This window comes from Cimex lectularius, unplaced genomic scaffold, assembly GCF_000648675.2.
Source record: "Cimex lectularius strain Harlan isolate CLEC.00 unplaced genomic scaffold, Clec_2.1 scaffold128, whole genome shotgun sequence".
Classification (NCBI taxonomy): domain Eukaryota; kingdom Metazoa; phylum Arthropoda; class Insecta; order Hemiptera; family Cimicidae; genus Cimex; species Cimex lectularius.
Window position 1 is genome coordinate 1070210 of NW_019392876.1, and position 20094 is coordinate 1090303.

The following is a 20094-nucleotide window of genomic DNA, read 5'->3' on the forward strand; positions in this document are numbered from 1 at the left end:
CTATGAAAACGTCTGTTTTGCTGATGAAAAATCTGTTGGCATGTGATGTGATCATAATCTCTTAGTCTTAAAATTTTGGATTGAAAACTTTGTAATCTTTGAATATTGGAATATTTGGCCGATTCATAAGCTTGGCACCCGTACATCCAAATAGGTTTGAGTAGGTATGTGTATGTCGAAAGTTTTGATTTGAATGGTAATTTTGATTGTCGGTTAAGTAGATAATAAAGCATTTTAAATCGTTTGTTCAGTGTCTGTTTTTATAACCGTGTGTGTGCATTGCAAGTTAGTCTTCTATCAAATGTAAGTCCTAAACAGTTATTTTTGTCGGATTGAGGAACAGGTTCATTGCATAAGTATATGCTAGGACAAGTCTCACGACGGAGGGTAAAAGTGATATGTTGTGGATTTTCGGGTTAAACTTTATTTTCCAAAGATTGTTCCATTTTTCAATTGTTGAAATGTGTTTTGAAACATAAGTGAAGTTTGTGTAGAAGAGGGATGACTTGTTAATATGGCGGTGTCATCTGCGTATGTATCGGTAAGTATGTATATTCTCATTTGTGGGTATAGCAGAAGTAAAAATTGTGTACAACAGCGTTTTTCCACAAGGTGCCTGTGGGTCATATTTGTGTGCCCTATACCTAATCGACATAGTACGACGTCGTTACGCGTGAAGGATGTTTCCCAAAACACTCTCTTTTATGTTTCGTAATTTGTTGGAAGTGGTTTGTTTCCACTGATTTTCCCAATTTTCAATTAATTTAAGTTTAAAAACCAGACTTTATATCTTCAGGATTTATTAAAACTGAGATGATGGAACTGTTATATGCAGCTTTTGCTGCGTTGTCAGCTAGCTCATTTCCCTTAATCCCGACATGAATTGGTATCCAGATGAAGGAAACAGAAAAGCCGTTCAGAGATTTTTTTTTAAGTTTTGGCAAATGTTCTGAACTAATGGATTTTTGGAGTACGGGTTCTGAATATAATTATTTAATAGTTAAATTAATTATTTTATGATGACTGCTAGAGGGATCATCTAAAGCATTTAAAATGGCAAATATTTCTGCATTGTATGGACTGAAAAGTGAGGGTAAACAAAAAAATAGAAGGGGAGCAAGAATTACCCTTGTGGCACACCTGAAAGCACTTTTTCCATCTCAGAAGTCTCTGTACCCTGGTTTACTGCGAAAAATCTCTTTAAGGTATGACAAGGGTCACGATTGTCCCAATGACTATCTCACTACCTCAAAGGTTCAAAGGCGGCATGCGGGGTAGAGCTATCCACCACCCGCGCGGACGGCCGACCCAAACGCGCAAGACGCGGGATATATTCCAGAATTCTAGTATATTTACTTCTTTTTTTTTATATATCCACTTATTTATTTATTGTACTCTTTTTCCTTCCCTCCTTCTTCATTTTAACATATTTTATTAGCCTAAAAAAGTGAAAAAGAGAAGGACAAACAGTGTGAGAAGCTCATATTTTGTCGAGTGGATTTGCTAATTTGAGAAAATTAAACAAATTACGTATACTATCGTGATTATCGCCTAGTATTTCTTGGATGTTTATAGACAAGGAATGCAGAAGTCTATGGGCTGTACATAATGTGCATGACGTAAGTATATGTTTGATTGTGATGATCTGATTGCACATTCCGCAAATTGGAAGTGCCTCTCGCGCCATCAAATGACTCTTGTGGCTTTAGAGTGTCCAATCCTCAACCGTGCAAGAACCACTTCTTATATTCCTAATTGAGGTAGGCTACAAAGTCCTTTATTTCCTGGAGTTTGTTTTCATCTATAATAATCCAGACCTGTTTCCATTGACCCTTAACTTTTGACTTGTAAACTGCAGTCATATAACCCTTTGGGACGTCCCTGATTTGAAGGCCTGTAATGGCTGCTTCTTTTGCAGCTTTATCTGTCAAATGGTCTCCCTGCAGTTGGAGGCTCCCCAGTGACGCCAGTACCTCCTGCACATTGGCATCATCGGAATAGGGGTGTTCCATGTAAGGCAGAATTGCATCAGAGCAAATTACGTAGCTACTATTGTTATCGGAACACATGAAATTTATAGACTTGTGTATTGCTAGTAGCTCGGTGCTATAGTTGCTACAGAAATGATGCAAGGTATGATTGTATAATTAGATAATAAGTCTGGGGTAAAAATAATTTTAATTTGTATAATAATCCCTCATACCATACTTTGCCGAAGGCCTGAGAAACATTTAGAAACACTACAGTTTTTCTTTTCTTATATTTACACATTTTTTCAATTGGATTAATTCCGTAAAATATATTATTATTAAATTATTAAAACAGAGTAAAAGAATTTTTTGATGGTCATATCGATTTGTGTCGAGTCGATTTAACCGCCCTAGCGGGGAAATTTCACGTCTCTCTCGCGTTCAGTTGGCCAACCTGCCTTTGGGGTAAATACGTGCGGCGAGTGTACTCGGCCATATTTGCGTCTTGTGAACTGTAACGGGGTGCAAGTGAAGTCGGTTTTGTCTGCAGCGTGACGGCACATCGTGAAAACCGCTCGGAAGGAACCGAGCCAACCCGTAAACCGGCGGATCAAAAAACGTTTTCAGTACTCGAACTACGGCAGTCATGATGGTCGACAAGGTGGACATGAGCCTTGACGACATAATCAAGCAGAACAAGCAGTTCAAGTTCCCGAGCAAACGAGGACGCGGAGGCGGTGCCACTCCGAGAAAAGGAGGCTTCCAGAGGCGCGGGGCTTCGAAACCGGCCGTCCGAGGAGGCGGCGTTCAAAAGAAACGAGTCGGCTATGGACGCGTCAAAGTCCCTGCCTTCACGAGGGTAATTTACTTTTTAATATCTTATTTATTTATTTCAAGCCTGTTAATTATTTATCTAGGAACGGAAACTTCTTTCAAACCAAATATCAAAATCCTTGAAGTACCCAGGTTCTATTCTTAAAACTAACCTGAACCCATTCTCCACCAAAATAACTCCACAGATTTAAACCGAAAATGTTAAAAAAAATACTCTTGTCTTTAAAATTCACAATTTGCCAGTTAAAAACAATCAAGTAAAACTACTTTAAAATAGTAATAGAAAAAAAAGTTTCCTGTATATCATTTCCAACAGTCGAATTTTAAGGTTATTAAGCCCATAATTTTTTTCTTTTTCTCCCTTTTGTTCAACACCACCCGTTAAGAAAATCTTAAATTTAATTGTAAAAGCTTGAATTTATCAAATTGCATCACATGTCTTGGTTTAATTTATTCGTTGTACTGGTGGGCTTTGGTTGGTGAGTAACATATCCAACGGAAATATTTGCCGGCTGCCGGTCCCGCCTGTTTTCACATTTTTGTTTTTACTTACCTTTTATCGATAAACTGTTTATTGTTTTTCTATCGGATTATCAGGTTTGTTGAAAAAAACAACACGAATTTGTTGTATTACAATGTTTTTTGTTTTACTCGGCAATGTGTATTAACGGAACTATATTTTGGGCACTTCAACCAATCCAATTTATCCTTTTTTTCTACTTTTTTTAACAGTTTTTTAAGTGTTTCTCAATATAAATAAGATTTAAATTGTTTCTTGGACAGCCCTCAGGACATATTACAAATGGTCAAACGAAAAATTTTACTACATATTGTAATGTATAAATACATATTGTTAGTACTTTTCAGTATCAGTGAGATTAGAATTGTCAATTTGGTCGAAAAGCATTCAAATAATATGGTGACCTACTTGAATTTGCTGTACTAGCGATCCTGAGTTCGAATCCAGGCATAGCATTGCTATTTTGGTTCAACCCATTGTCCGTGACTCACAACAGTATAGTCAGACATTAAGCACTGAAAATCACTCGTGAAATGGCTGTCTCTGTAAACCATAACTAAAGAAGATGATAAGCTGCATGAGACAAGCATGCTGTTCATATCGACACCTGCAGCATTAGCGTTTGCTATCATGGCGATACTTTATATTAAGTATAAAAAACAAACACAGAAAACCGATTTTCTTCCATGCATCATCTATCTTGTTCTTATTATGACTTATCTTTAGCATCCCACAAAAGTTGGTAGCTGTGATACAGTTAGGTAATTTGAATGCAGTCCTCCTGGTTCATTCTAAAGCTTGAGACATGTTTGTGTTTACATGGAGAGAAACAGAACGCGAAGCACTTCAATGCGCACTAAAACAACCGTCAGCTGGTCGGCTTTCCTGAAACATCCTTGCGCCAAAAGCTTCAGCGTCCTTGCTAGGTATCCACAACCCACAAAACAGTTGTGCGAGTAATTTTCATGCAATGGAAACCCAGCTTAAAAATGGAATTAGTTTTAATTTCTACACCAATGTTTCTCAAATAGTTTGTTTGGTTGAACAACCCTGAATCACTGAATATCACAAATAATCAAACAAGGAAAATTGTACTTCACTGTGTACTTTCAGTGTTCGTTAAAAGTAGATTTTTTTACAATTTTTCAAAATCAATGAAATTAGAATTGTCAAGTTAGTTGAACATTGAATATTTGGTGGCTGAGTGGTTAGTATGTCTGACTCGTATTTGTCATGCTAGCAGTCCTGGGTTCGAATCCCAGCATAGCCTTGGTAATTTTGTTTTGGCCTCTCATCTTCAACACCTTGGCTGTGGTTAGACTTAACCCTTCTGTATGATAGGAATTACTTCTCTTAATGATATTATTTCTAATAATATACATTATTGTCGTTGTGCTCCATGTTTTTTATTGTCAGCAATGTCTGTTAAAAGTAGATTTTGGGACATCTTTTCAATATCAGTGAGGTTTGAATTGTAAAGTTGGTTTAACAGCCTTCAAACAGTTAAGATTTCTAATAACTGGGACCGCAGGGGCCAATTGGTTATGGTCTCCAACTGGGTTTTGATTTGTTCCCTTGTCCATCAAACATTAAGCTCTCCAGGATGTCAGGAATTACTTTACGTATTATTTCAAATCATATGTGTGCGTTATTCTCAGTTTACTTCAGCATATTTGGTATTAGGAATGTCAGAAAAGGGGCTGCTTTGGCTAGGTGATTCGAAAGTCCACCTCATATTTACCATGCTAGCGGTTCTGGGTTCAAATCCCAACATATACCATGGCTTTTTAATGGATAATAATGTGAAAAAAGAATTGTTTGATCCCCATCCACGATACTCAACCAGTAGTTTGTCATTAAGCCCCCCTAACATGGAAAAAATTACTTTACTTACTACTATTATTGCAAATAATGTCTAAATTATTGTTCGTGTGTGTGAACCATGTTCGTTATTGCAAGCAAAGTCGGTAAATAGATTTTGGAACTTTTCAGAAATATCAGTAAGGTTGAATTGTCAAGTTGCTTGAACACCCTTGAAATAGTAATCATTTCTAATAATAAAAGGACCATGGTGGTTGAGTGGTTAGGGCGTCCGAATCGTATTTACCATTTAATGACTTGTGTACAAATCCCGGCATTGTCTTGGTAATTTTGTTTTACCCAGCAATATAAGTGTAATAATAAGAATTATTAAGCAGTAAGTCTTAATAAGTCAATTTTAACAATTCCTCCTTCGACTTATTTTTTTCTTCAATACAAGTCAGATGGCCACCCTTTTATTTTTATTATTTAATTTAAAAAAAAAAATAAAATAATTGTACAGGGTGATTGCATTTTATTATGGTACTAAAATTACAATAATATCCAGCTTTAGTTTATTTAATTTAAAGCGGGGGTTCTGATGTCTTTCCACTGAATGAGCTCATTTGGAAGTACGTCAAGTTTGAAATTAGGGCAACTGGATACCAGGACCAGTCACCAATCCAGTGATAAGTCACAATGTCAGTGCCTTAACCCTTTCACATTGTTTATCACACATGAAAATAAAGTTATTCAGATATCGTGAGATGCGGTCGGGAGTGATGTAGGTTTCAGAAAAACATTTTCTTTATCGTGCCAACGTTTCGATCTTTTATTGAGATCATCTTCAGGGCTCAAAGTGTTTGTCTTCTCAATAAAAGATCGAAACGTTGGCACGATAAAGAAAATGTTTTTCTGAAACCTACATCACTCCCGACCGCATCTCACGATATCTGAATAACTATCGATTAACGGTCACTAATCTCTACACATGAAAATAAAAGTTATTTAAAGTTTGAATTTATTGTTATCTACATATCGGTTTGTTACACTGGTCTTGATTTTTGTTTTAAATCCTAAACTGAAATTATTTAATTTTTTTAAATTATTTAAATTTGTTGTTTAGGGTGGTGGCGGTGGTGATATTAATGGAAGATGGCAACATGATCTTTTCGACAATAATTTTGGACGTAGGACTCTTACGACAGCTTCAGGCGGTCCTGCAAAGCTTTTGGTCTCCAATCTTGATTATGGTGTATCCAACATAGATATTCAGGTAAATTGGATTTAATTTTTTTCTATGTTATAATTTGATGTCTGTATTGGCAAGGATTTTAAATTTTCTTTTTTTCGACAGGAATTATTTACTGAATTTGGCACGTTGAAATCTGCCACAGTTCATTACGATAAATCTGGTCGTTCATTAGGCACAGCAGATGTTGTTTATGATAGAAAGGCAGATGCCATCAAAGCTATGAAACAGTACAATGGAGTTCCTCTTGATGGTTAGTATTTTTCCCCTCAAAAATACATTTTTATGTTGGCATTAGACTGTAAAAATATAATCTGTGATTTTAGGGAGGCCGATGAATATTCAATTAGCCACTTCAGATGTGCCTGTGTTTCAAGGGAGAAACAATGCAATGGTTTTGAGAGCGATGACCCAGAGGCAAAACCCAGCACGAAGCAATAGAACGACAAGAGGTAATTCCCCCTCTAATTACAAATAGTTAAAATTTAAATTATTTGTGAAATAACAACATTTTTACCTTAGGTCGAGGATTCCGGAGAGGAGGCGGAGGCGGAGGTACTGGCAGGGGCGGAAGGAGAGGCGCAGGTGCAAACAAGCCTCCCACTGCCGAACAGCTCGACGCTGAGTTGGACGCATACGTGAACAAAGTTAAATAGAAAACGCTAGTGTTTTTCTAAGAGGGGGTTGTTGTCTTTCCCCTACCGCATTTGATCCTTCCCCCCATTACGGGGTGTTTTTACCAATAAGTTTGTATGACAAAAGAAAAAATAAATATATATTAAATCAGGCAAATTGCCCTAATGAAAAACTAAGGAAGACGTTTATAGAAGTACAAGTGGTGTAAAGTCTGCATTTGAATATTAAAAAGTGTTTGTAACTAGCATTCAATTGTCTTATAATTATTTCTTTTATTTTATTTTTCTACTTTGTCCCTGAAACAAATCAATGAAAATTAGAACAGATCAAATCTTTATTAATTTATTTTTTATCTGTCTTCTATAATAATAAAAAAATATATATATTAAATGTTAAATAATTCCATCATGCAAATTTTCTAATTCCACTTAGAAAATATGTATTATTGGAATTGTAAAATTATTTGTACCATAATAAAAAGGATTAATTAGTTATTAATTTGGACATATAAATATTATGTTGTAAATAACCGATGTTTGTTGCTGAAGTTTTTCATTGATATAATTTAGTGTATGAAGTGTATAATTCTTGATTTTGTTTTTTCTTCTTTTTATAACTGTACAAAGCACATTCCTCTGCCTTGACGTATAAAAATTATGTCAAAAGGAATGAGGACAAAAAGACTGCCAATTATATTAGCTCAAAATGAAATTTTTGAAACACTTCACAGTTCAATTGATATTTTAAAGTAGGATTATGTTATGATTTTTTTATTTTAAATGTAGAGCCACTTTGTTTAAAATAAACAATTTAATAACAATTTTTTTATATTAAAAAATATCTTCTTTTTTTACTACCCTACATATTATTTATTACAAAAGAAGAATGTATATAATCTTCCCAAAAAACACCAAAATGACTGTTCATCATTTACAAATATTTCTAACAAATTTAATCTCACTGAATATAACGAAAGTTTACATTAACATACTTGAGCAAGTTGTAAATTCGAACATTGAAAAGATGTAACCGTAACTGCAGTAGAGTAACTGCAACCAATAACATTTTAATAGAAATATTATTATCAATCTATATTTGTTTTAGTGGTCAATTGACCAAGTTACTTCTTTCAATTAATTATTCTTTTAATGTAAGATGTTGGTTGAGATAAACAGCTAGTGTCACGAGCAGGTTCGAACCCATGACCTTCAGCTCAACCAATTTTTCATCTCAATTAAAAAGCTTAGATAAAAAGAATGATTAATTGGAATAATTCATAATCAAATAATGACCACTAAACAAATATGGATTAATTTAATTTAAAAAAAGTTAATTACTTCACTAATAACTCTGTGTCCATTTCATAAGTCGCTGAGAAACGAATCAATTACATTTGCAAATACGGCAAAAATAGGAAAATTGGAATGGTAGATGGAGATGAGGAGAGAGGTGTCCGATGGTATCAGTCAGCTCAAGTGGTTAGAGCAGCAGTGAATTAGCTGAAGGTCATGGGTTCGAATCCTGCTCGTGACCCTAATTTTTCATCACAGCCAAAACTAGATAAAAAGTAAATTATTTGAATTATTATCAATTATTATTTTGCTAATTTTGGAAAGGGGGAAAACATGAAAAGCATTCAGAACAATTAGAACATAAAATAAACATAATATAGAAGAGAGAACTTGATGAAAATGATTTAACATTAATAAAAATAAATTTTTAAGTATAATTGATAGGAAAGGATTATGTAAGGAAAAATGTTCAGGAATAAACTTTAAAACCAAATAGTCATTTAAGGTCAGTCTATCCTTGCAGGGTTGGCCTGTTTCCCGTCTGTCTGTTCATCATTTTCATTTTTTAAAACACTTCACGTTAAAAATGAAAAGAACGTAATGATAAAAAAAAGGCCAACTGGAACATTAATAAACCAAGACAATACAACTGAGTCTCTGATAAAAATAATGACCCTTACAAATGACACAGAAGATGGCAAAATTCTGACAGAACACTCCAGCGAGGATAGGCAGGCCAAAATGATCAGTAAGGACCAAATACTGATTCATCGCCGGATCACACATAGAAGTCTCACAAAGTGCCAATCAATTCAAAATATGGTGATATAAACCAATTTCAACAATCATTTATGATAATCCAAGTTTTATGTCTGTTCAACCAAGTTAACTTTAAAGTGAAGGGGATTCTGATAGTTGAAAATTGACAAAAATCTACTAAGCAAAATAAAATGAAAAATGTGGTACACAGTAATTTTTTTTGTACTCAATGATTTTAGGCTGTTTAAGTGATTTAACAAATCAAGCCATTTAGTGATTTTAAGCAAACAAAAAAAAATTTTTTTTGTACTTTACTTTTTTCTCTTTTATGCTTACTTCCTGCCACTCAACTGTGCCAAGATCAATGAAATCAACATAATGAGATTCCTTATGTGCCAGCATTCACTGAACTGTTTATATTGCCGACACAGCCCTGAAGATGGCGAAATGCTGATACACGTTCGACAGACCAACACAATTTGGATTAGGCAGAGCAAAATAATCAGAGTAACCAAATTAACCCGGGGTTCATTAACCCCTGACCACACAGAGAAATCTTAGTGTCAATCAATTCAAAATTTGGTCTCACCCTGAGCAAGCACCGAAGATAGTGAAATGCTGACAAAGAGGATCAGAGATATATGCAGGGTGATGCACACAGATCCAACCCTAAAGATGGTGGAATGCTGGAACACTATTGACCAACACAGCGAGGATAGGCAGACCAAAATGATCAGTAAGGACCAAATTACAGGTCCATCATACAGTAGGGTGTAGATTCTCACAATTTAAAAATAATAGCGGAATTAGAATGAAAGTAAATAGTACTTTTAGTAAGAAAGAATGAATGAAAAAACATTCCGTCAATTTTAGGAGTAAACGTATCGCTAAAAAGCATCGTGAGATTTCCTCCTGTTGTGTGTGAAGTGATGAACGTATAATTTGCTTCTTACTCATTCTTTGTATGAGACATGTTTACTGTCAGAGACACACTGAAGACGGCAAATTGTTGAAACATCTGACAGACCAAGCCAGCAAGGATAGGCAAACCAAGATTACAGAAAAAAAGTATGCTTGCAAAGAAATTATTTTAAAAAAACAGGTGAACAGAAAGTATACTTTAGAGCAGTAGGGATATTGGTTCAAAACAGCACTTTTGAAAAGGTAAGATTGGACTGAAAGTACATGGTGGAAAAAAAACAATGTTCATCAAAATGGTCGTCTAGGATTAATATCAGAAAAGAAAAATGGTTTAAAGAAATAACAATGTTCAATTAAAAATTTTCGTGTAATATTAGAAAGGAAGTTTATTGCGGAAAAAAAGCAGTATTTTTGTGGAAATACAACTTTTAGAAAAGATAACTATATCAGAGGAAAGGTTGAAAAAGCGGTATTTTTTGGAAATACAACTTTTAGGAGAAACAACTATCAGAAAAGGTTGATACATTAAATCATTTCTGATTTATGGTCGTTTCCTAACAAAGCTTGCAAAACAGTTAAAAGGAAAAAGACATATTGGCACTTTTTATAAGAATGTAAGGGATAAATAACAGACATTTTAAAAATATTATCTACTTAACATACAGTATATAAAAATTTTTATTTACGTTAATAACACAATGTAGATCCTTTTTAATTCTACTACACAAATTGACTGCATCAGAAAATTTAATTGTTCCAAATGGAATTACAAACATGAGAAACTGTGGGACTCTTCTGACGATTGTTTATAGAAAATTGCCCGTGGCCTTTTAGAAAACTAATGCTCTTCAGTGTTTATGAACTTACAACTAAATGACTTTATCCATTAGAATTCCTTTGTTTCGTGAAGCGTTAATGACGAAGGGAAAACACTAAGCACTTGAAAATAATATAAAAACTATAAATAATTTATAAATTAGCATTAGTCAGTGACAATACAATAAGAACTTCACTCCTGACAAAAATCTATTTACAATTCATTTTCTACAGAATAAATAAAAAATATAAATAACTTTTGGTTTACCATTTAATCTTTTTTTTTTCTTTTATTTAAATTTTGACCGTTCTAAAAAAAAAAAAAAAAAACAATATTTGTGCTTTTGTTATAAAAATTAAACACTGATTGCACTTATTTACAATTACAATATGAAAAAACACCTAAATTCAGTTCTTGTTTCTTCTCCACGTCGTCGTATTAAATTTTGTACTTCTCATAATCTCTTAAGATTTCTCTTCTTGTCCTTTAGTATTTTCTTCTTTTCTGCAGCTATCTTTTTATCTCCCGCATGTTTTTTCGCAATCGGTCCATCTGAGCACGATTCAAGCCCCATACTTTTTGTCGTTTTTTGAGACTGAAAATAAAAATTCATTATAATCTGATATGTTCAGTGGGAATAATTCATTTAAAAAAATATTTTCAAAAACAATGCATAACTCACCAATGCATGGATTTCTGTCATCATTTTTGCCCTTTGAGAATAATCATCATAGTGTTCCAATAGAAGCCTGCCTGCTTCTTCATTCAAGGCTGATTCAGCATTAGGGACTATCAGAAGGCATTTAATCGTCTGGAAAAAAAAATCAAAATAAATGAAACATTAATAAATTCAACACACTATATATTATTGTCATACATATAAATTGTTTGTTAAAAACAATCTCTTACCAACAGTATGTGTTTAATCCCGAGATCAGATTTCCAGTCTTTTTTCAACGTGTTGACGCAAATCTCACCATTTTTCGCTACGTTAGGATGGAATATTTTTGTTATGAAAAACGCTTTAGGGGGAACTTGGGGGAAATCTTTCCCCAAGCACAATTTCACCTTAAAGACGCCTCCTGCATAAGGTGTACCAGCTAGAAATAATATATATAAAAAAATTAATGTCAACACTGTTAATACGGCTTACTTAAAAATAAATAAATAAATAAAAAATGAAAAAATTGTTTGACTGATAACTTTCAACTTTTTGCTATGATCTACCAACTGCAAGGATAGGCAAACCCAATTTATCGGAAACGACCCAATTACGGTTCATCGAACTGTATACAGCAGCTAAAATTATTTGAAAGGTTTTGTCTGACTCAATTGTCAGATGATAGTTTAATTTTTCACTGGAAGAAACTTTTGTGGTATTTTTAATTAAGTATGAAATATAATTATAAACCTATGAATTATTAACTAACTATTCTATTAAATTGTGAAATTCTCCATGTTGTGAAGACCACTGAAGATGGCATGCCATGCTGAAACTCACCTAACAAACTAACCCCGTGAAGATAGGCAGACCAAATGATCAATAATGACCAAATTCCAAATTGATTATTATTTTTTCCTTATAACTAATTACATTTAATTAATTTCAATTTATACACTAACTAAGTTGCTTATCTTTATTAAATACACTCCAGTGAAGATTGCAGAATGAAATGGGAACAACTAAAAACATCTACAGGTGCCCTTCTTTAGATGGCCCGGATGAATTTATCTTCAACCAATGATGCTTAAAAACAAGAAAAAAAATTAACTGATTTAAAATCCAATTGCACCATTGTTTTCAGTGTAAAACATCCTTTAAAATGATGTGTCAGCATGTATAGGGTCATATTTGAAAGTGTGAAATTGAACTGGGCCTGATGAGGTCCCTGAATATTTTTTCTCCAAAAAAAGTAAAAAATTGAAACTAGACTAAAAAATATTAAACATGTTGGTATATATTTCAAGGCAAATCCTGCCTCCTTCACCTCATGTACTTCCGAAAACCTGGCCGAAGAGGAAGTTTTTGGTTGTCCCAGTTTCTTTCTGCTTTCTTGGCTGAAATGAGTTTAAATTTCAAAATTTTGACATTCATAGCGTCATCACGCACAAGGAAAAAAATTGCTTCCCAGCAGAGTTCTTGTTCTTTTCTAGAGTTTGTAACAGCAGTTTCATATCAACATTTTCCACTGAGTGTTGATTTATATTACATTTAATTGATTTAAAACTAGATTTAGACCTAGTACAGGTTTTGGGTCTACATATCTTGCACACACTTCTAGTTTATCTGCTGATTTTGTAGTTATTAAGAAGCATTGCAATGAAGTCTGCGAAATGGACATGTAGTTTGATTGTCTCTGACCATGCTGGTCTGCTAGAAGCACTTTATCATCTTCAGTGACTGTTTGTTATTTGGCCAGTTTTGTCCCTTTTTTACAATTGTAAAAAGTAAAAGGACACAAATGCAACACATCACTTTAGATGCCTAAATTCTGAAACGAAGGACAGACAAACCAGGCTTGTGAATCCTATGTCATTTTTTTAAATTCAAGTCTTAATTCCTTTATTTACCCAGGGGAAAAAATTTTCATTTATGGTTTTAGACTACTGGTATACCAAATACGAAGTTTTTGATTCAACCTATCTTAAGTATAGATGATTTAATAATTTCGTGAGAATCTTTCCATTTGAACATGACGAAACTGGAAAAACAAACTTTAACTACCTAAATCATCATATCTTTTAAAAGTTTGCTTAAAGAAATCCTGGGAAAATATTTTGTTTGTTTTTTTAAAGTATTATTTATAAGATGAATAATTTTCCTGACAAGATCGTGGTGCCAAAGCCATGCTCAGAAATTGACCTTGGCGCGTTTATTGAGTTTACTCCATAACAAAAGAATTTCTAAAATTGTTTATAGACTTTATTATTGAATTCGCTCATTGGAATATTTCATGTCGTTTATATCCCATGTTGTTCATAATAGCTGAATTGCAAAACTAAATTAAATAAATTAGATATGCTAAATAATTTCTCACTACTGGGTCCCAGGACACACAGTAGTAGAGGAAAATGAAGCAATCTCTTGCAAGAAAAGGGATTGATACACTGCTGATAGCTCTCGAACCCTCTGTGGATACTGATTCACACTATCAATGAGAATATCTAAGACAAACAGACAGGCTGAAAATGAAGAAACAGTGAAATTCAATCAGTGGACACAGACAATCCTGGCGAGTTTTGGAAGAAAGTAGGAAAAAACATCCTAACAGGATTCTTAAAAGGACACTGTAAACTGAATGAGCATTTGGGAAGATTGATACATGCAGATTCTGCAAGAAAGCAGAAGAGACCAACACACCTACTAACAAATTGGTGTTACACTCGCCTGCAATGTAATCGTAGAACAAATTCGACTACTGAAACAGGCCAAATATATTCCTTGATGAACTAGGACTCACCGGTGTGCTATAGGCACAGAGAATTCAAATCCTCTCAAAGGGCGGAGTATATTACACAGCCCAAATACTTCATACATCTATAGTTTTTATCTTTGAGTTTGTTCATTGGAATATTTTACAATGATAGTATCATTTAATATATCTGACATTTGGCCATTTCCTGTCATTTCGGTGTGCAAATCTTCTGTCTGGTTTGTCAGACATGTTTCATGCATGTAATGCTTCCCTCCCCCCAAAACTGTATTAATGTTATGCGTGGTTTGGGCCGCACTTCGTCCAAGTTTAAATTCGTACAAATAAATTTGACAAAAACTAGTTTGAGCATATTTAATTTCACAGGTTCTCACTCATATAAAATTCAATATAAACTAAAATCAATATATTTTAGCAGTTGTAATTGACCATATTAATTATTTCAATTAATTTTTTTTTTATCTAAGGTCTTGGTTAAGATGAAAAAGCTAGTGTCATGGGCGGGATTCAAGCCCACGACGTTCGGCTGAATTGCGTGTCCGATAGCTCAAGTGGTAAGAGTAGCGGGTATTGAGTCAAAGGTTATGGGCTCAAATCCTGCTCGTGATACTAGCTTTTTCATTTCAACCAAAAACCTTAGATAAAAAGAATATTTAATTGGAATAATTAATAGGGTCAATTATAACCACTAAGCAAATATTTATTTATTATAATCCATAAATCAGATTTGAGTATTTAGCTTTGTTTACACAAGCACCTGTGAAAATAGAATAAATTTTCAAAACCTGCATTAATTTTGCACCAACCCAATATGTAAACAAGTCCATTTTGTTTTGTATATTTTCATTTTATTTATTATTATTAATTTTTAACGGCATTTCACGCCCTAACATCCCAAACCTTCTATCTTAGTTTAGCTTATCTCTTCTGAGTGCTATAAAGCTCTGACTCCAAACATTCACTCATAAACTAATTTATCCTATTGCCATCCAAGCTTTAATTTATCCTTTTAAAATTCTTAATTTGGAAGGCCAAATGTATGAAAAAATCCCATTTTAAATTATATATAAAATTTATTTATTTTTTTTAAATTAGAATTTTGAATTTTTGTTCCATAATTTAAACATTTCCCATAGGCATTTTACATTCTATAAAAAAAATCAGTTATCATTATAAATGTGTGGTGTTTAGTGACCATTAGTCAATGATCATTTGGAGATCATGAGATGCAGTCTGGTGTGACGAAGGTTCTAGAAAAACATTTTCTTTATCGTGTCAATGTTTCGATTTTAATGATATCATCTTCAAGGCATGGGATATACAAACATTGTTTAAATTTTACATCCTACATTTATTTGTAAAATTTAAACAATCTTTATAAATCCCAGGCCCTGAAGATGATCTCAATTTAGATCGATATGGCATGATAAAGAAAATGTTTTTCTAAAACCTACGTCACACCAGACCACATCTTACAATCTCCAAATAATTATCATTATAAAGAAGGAGGGAAAATTCAAAAGGTGGGGTTGAGATGGGAAGTTAGTGACCGAGTGGATCGAGGTCACGATAGCTCAAGTGGTAGAGCAGCGGCGTATCTAGCCGAAGATTGTGGGCTCGAATCCCGCTCGTGCTATTGACTTTTTTATCTCAACTAAAAACCTTAATTAATTGTAATATTATAAAGAAGAGTAATTTATTTTGGCAACAACCTCAGCGAAAGGATTTTTCTATCCATTTTGTAATGCTTGTCGATTTTTTTTATTTTTATAATGTACACCAGGACTGGAGGAGTTCCCCCTGAGCACTGCAGCTGTATACTACAGCTTGTTGTGCTCTGTTTCTGGCTCCCATTTTTGGGGGGCTCGTAACATACGAGTGAATTTGAGCCCCCGGTGTTCCAGTGATCTTCCATAGAAGAAACTCATTTTTTGAAGGGGGTTGGGACCAAATTCAGGGTCACTGAGATGTGATCCCGTCCCAGACCTTCCATTGACGAGTGCCGTGTCAATTTTTCTCAGTCATCAGAATAAAAAGTCCAGATGCGACGGTAGAATCCACATCTAGCCGAGAATCTGACGCCTTAGCCACTCAGCTACCGCAGCCCCCCATATTTGTTATATATGCACTTATTTATAAATAAAAGTATGCCTATCTAAATAAAATAAATTTGTATTTTGAAAGATTAGACTTTTTAACTCTACAAACTTATGTACACAACCAACACTTGTTTTGTCCTTTATACACTACAAATGCTTAAGAAACTTCATAAATGATTTAAATCCAAGCTGCAAGTAATGTTAAATTTGCTTACATTGCAACTACCTTCACTGTTGTTAATGCAATAAAATGAAGGTCTAGTAAAGAAGAAATAATACAATTACATGCTGAAATAAGGATTGTTTGACAAACTCACCCGGGCCTTCGATGTAAGCTTGAATATCCGATATATCCTCATCGTTTACACAGACTTTAATACCCTCAGGAGGATCAGATATAAGGTCGTGAAGCTCTTTCGTTACTTGTCTGATTATTTGAGGTGAAAGGTTTTCTACATTAGACATCTGAAAAAGGGTTGTTTAGAGTAAGAATAAATGCGTAAACAAGAATGCGTTTGAGCCAAATCAAAGTATTTGCCGAGGTGGATTCAAGAGTTAACCTATATTCTTTCACCTGAATAGGAGATGGGAGAAGAAAAAGTGACTCACTGTATGCCAAAATGTTCGAGGTGAGAGAGATCCTTCGTCAGTCGAGTCGAGAACCTGGAAGAATCAGAGAGAGAAACGCACCACCGATCTGCAGTGAAGAAAAAGGGCCAGCCTGTAGAGTAATGAGTATTTTGAAAATCAACCAATGGGCGACTTTTGAAATGAGCGAGGGGAGGAGTCGAAACGAGTCGATGCGATACAGGTCTTGAGTGAAGAATCGATTTTTGAAAAATACGTTGACCTGTTCAAAAGAGAGTTTTGCTCTATTTTTCCTTAAAGTTTAATTTAAACGTTGCCACTTGTATAACATGAAGGAGACGATAACTTATCTGAGTTATATTAGCATTTAGAAGTGACAAAAATAGAGTTAAAACGTCTTTTTTTAAAGGTATCATGCAAAAATGTAAAATACAAATATAATACATCCTACCAGGTATTAATCTATGTTTAGTTTACTCTTTTGTAAAACAAATTACATTTTTTTATGGGTTACAAACCCATTTCTTAATAATAAAAAATAAAAGTTTAGAAAAGTAAGGCAATAAAATATGTACAATGCAATGTATAGTATTTACTGATAATTAGTTAATGATTATTTAGAGATCGTGAGCTGCGGCCTTGTGTGATGTAGGTTTAGAAAAAAAAATTTCTTTATTGTGCCAATATTTCATTCTTTCTTTAGATCATCTTCAGGGCCTGGGATTTACAAACATTAATTAAAGTATTTGTGCTCACTCAAAGTATAACTAACTATATTATCCTGCGGTCATGGGTTCGATCCCCACCGTCGCCTCTGGACTTTTTTTCTGACACCTAAGGAAAAAATTACGGTGGCCGTAATTGAAAGAAATTGACACGGCACTCATCAATGGGAGGTCTCGGGTGGGATCAGATCTCAGCGACCCTGAATTTGGTCCCAAATTCCTTCAAAAATGAGTTTCTTCGATGGAAGAACACTGACACACTGGCGGCTCAATTCACTCGGGTGTTGCGAGCTCCTAAAAAATGGAGCCAGGAATAAAGTACAATAAGCTGTACAACTGCAGGAAAAAAATAAAAACTATATTATAATAATATAAATAAGTAATATAATATTTATTTAAATATTATACTAATATACATGACACATCTGCACAGAAAACACACATTTTGAGTGAGTACAAATACTTCAATTAAACCTAAAATTTCTACTTTGTGTACATCATCGTATAAATTCATTTTCACATCTTACATGTATTTGTATAGTGTAAACAATGTTTGTAAATCCCAGGCACTGAAGATGATCTAAAGATTCAAACGGTGGCACAACAAAGAAAATGTTTTTCTAAACCTACATCACACAAGACCGCATCTCACGATCTCCAAATAATACAATAACTTATAACTAACTAACCATTAATAAAGAATAAAGCACTATATTAGGCATCAATGAAAAAGACAATAAAATCCTTATAAATAAACAACATAAAGATTTAATTAAACACACTGTATATATAATTATAACGACTAGGAATTATAATATAATAAAGCATTGCAACTATATATATAGTAAATTTTTAGCTTTTTTAACTAAATAAAATTATGCTTTAAGTAACTAACGTTTTAATGAGGAAACAGCAGTATCAAATATAAATCAATGGTATTGCGTATGTACTTACATTCTATCATCATATGATGCATCGGGGAGTGTAGTGAAAAATTTGTTCCTTTATATTCAATAAAAAATATTTTATGATTTCTGAGGTAGCAAGGAGGTACATAAAATTGGAGGTTACCAAGGATTTCTGGGGATTCTATACAATTATTAATTAATTTGAAAAAAAAGTAATCTCGAAATATTTTTTCCTGCAGCTAAGATCAGAAATATTAAAGTAAGATTTAATGGGAGCATGAGAGGATTTATCATTGTGACAGTTTAATTGGAAATATAATGTATGAAGGAATTTATTTTGAACAGTTTGATGAAGATTTGATATCGTGTGGATTCCTGATGATTGAGATATTCAAGCAGCATATTCAAGAATAGGCCGAACAAGTGAATTATAGGATTTTTGAACTGATAGGTACTTTGGATGATGAAGCCAATCATTTTAAAGGAGTGATATTTGCTTTTAATCAAATGCAGCTTAAAAGTAAGATTACTATCAAAGATGTCGCCAAGATCTCTAATACATGTTACTCTGTTTAACAAGCTGTGATTAATGGTGAAAGAGTGGAAATAGGAGCTCATTAATAGAATTTCCTGCTGGTCCAGCAGTGGTACAGTTGACTCTTGGTATTTGAAACCCAAGGGACCTCAAAAATAATTTGAATTATCAAAAGGAAAGAAAAAAAAACAGTTGATAGCATTTTTCCAAGTTATTTTAAATTTAAACTTAAATTGTACATATATAAAACATAATGAAAAAGTGGAAATACATCAACTGTAAAAGTGAATGTTATTGCATTATTAAAAAAATTTTGAAGCGGGTTTTGTTTCAATGTTGCTTGGTATCCTTTGTTTAAATGATTGTCCAAAGTGACCAGTGCGAGAACACATTGACAAAATACTGACAGCAGTACATAACAAACTAGAGAAATAGAAATTGAGAGAAATATAACAAAGAAAAATTTCAAATTATAGAGATGGGAAGTGGCTCTATTTTGATCTATTGCAAGCTTTTTCTCCCCTATTACACAATATTTCAAATTTCTGAGTATATCAAAATACATAGAATTTTTTCAATTTACCAAAGAGACTTGCTGAGGAGTTCATATTATTTGTTTCGAATTTAGAAGAGTAGACTGTAATTGGTTTGATGACCTTAAAAAGTGCCTTAGCTCTCTTAGGGTGTAAATCCATTTCCTACAAATTCAGAATGCCTTTTAAGTAGGAAAGATGATATAGTTTTTTCTTTTTCTCTCATTTCTCAGCTGAGAGGTGGAAGAACAATATATACTAAAAAGACATTGATAAATGCCTTAACTTGAAATTTATCTCTGGGTTTAGAATAATATCTAGTTTAACTTCTGCAGAACAATATTTGTTTTTTAGTTTAGCCATTAAGAAAATAAGGTTACTAGTTCAGTGAAGGCTAGCTAATTGCGAAACATTAAAAATATTCTACAATGGCAGCTATTATAAAATCAATACAAATGATATTTGTTTAGT

General features: G+C 33.5%; 2 protein-coding genes across 3 annotated transcripts; one reads left to right on the forward strand and one right to left on the reverse strand.

The window, feature by feature from the left end:
• Positions 1–2402: 2402 nt before the first annotated feature.
• Positions 2403–7264, forward strand: LOC106674272 (THO complex subunit 4). The gene is made up of 5 exons (XM_014406895.2): positions 2403–2829; positions 6251–6400; positions 6482–6629; positions 6703–6828; positions 6899–7264. The coding sequence occupies exons 1-5, from the start codon at positions 2617–2619 to the stop codon at positions 7030–7032; spliced, it is 771 nt and encodes a 256-aa protein (XP_014262381.1). The 5' UTR covers positions 2403–2616; the 3' UTR covers positions 7033–7264.
• Positions 7265–10638: 3374 nt separating this feature from the next.
• On the reverse strand, positions 10639–17117 carry LOC106674118 (ubiquitin-conjugating enzyme E2 S). 2 transcript variants are annotated; one of them, XM_014406634.2, is made up of 5 exons: positions 16944–17117; positions 16652–16799; positions 11711–11901; positions 11484–11612; positions 10639–11396 (listed from the first exon to the last, which is right to left on the reverse strand). In XM_014406634.2, exons 2-5 carry the CDS (start codon positions 16797–16799, stop codon positions 11256–11258), a joined length of 609 nt encoding a protein of 202 aa, XP_014262120.1. In that variant the 5' UTR covers positions 16944–17117; the 3' UTR covers positions 10639–11255. The 2 variants fall into 2 exon arrangements, with proteins under 2 accessions (XP_014262120.1, XP_014262121.1); XM_014406635.2 differs by having other exon boundaries at positions 16909–17115.
• Positions 17118–20094: the final 2977 nt, after the last annotated feature.

What these genes read in the sequence shown, in the direction of transcription:
- LOC106674272 (XM_014406895.2), top strand. Translation starts at nt 2,617, where the DNA reads ATGATGGTCGACAAGGTGGACATGAGCCTTGACGACATAATCAAGCAG. An exon ending in CAATGGAGTTCCTCTTGATG is followed by an intron (nt 6,630 to 6,702) that starts GTTAGTATTTTT and finishes CTGTGATTTTAG; the next exon opens with GGAGGCCGATGAATATTCAA. An exon ending in AAGCAATAGAACGACAAGAG is followed by an intron (nt 6,829 to 6,898) that starts GTAATTCCCCCT and finishes TTTTTACCTTAG; the next exon opens with GTCGAGGATTCCGGAGAGGA.
- LOC106674118 (XM_014406634.2), bottom strand. Translation starts at nt 16,799, where the DNA reads ATGTCTAATGTAGAAAACCTTTCACCTCAAATAATCAGACAAGTAACG. An exon ending in AGCTTACATCGAAGGCCCGG is followed by an intron (nt 11,902 to 16,651) that starts GTGAGTTTGTCA and finishes TATTATTTCTAG; the next exon opens with CTGGTACACCTTATGCAGGA. An exon ending in TGACAGAAATCCATGCATTG is followed by an intron (nt 11,397 to 11,483) that starts GTGAGTTATGCA and finishes TTTTATTTTCAG; the next exon opens with TCTCAAAAAACGACAAAAAG.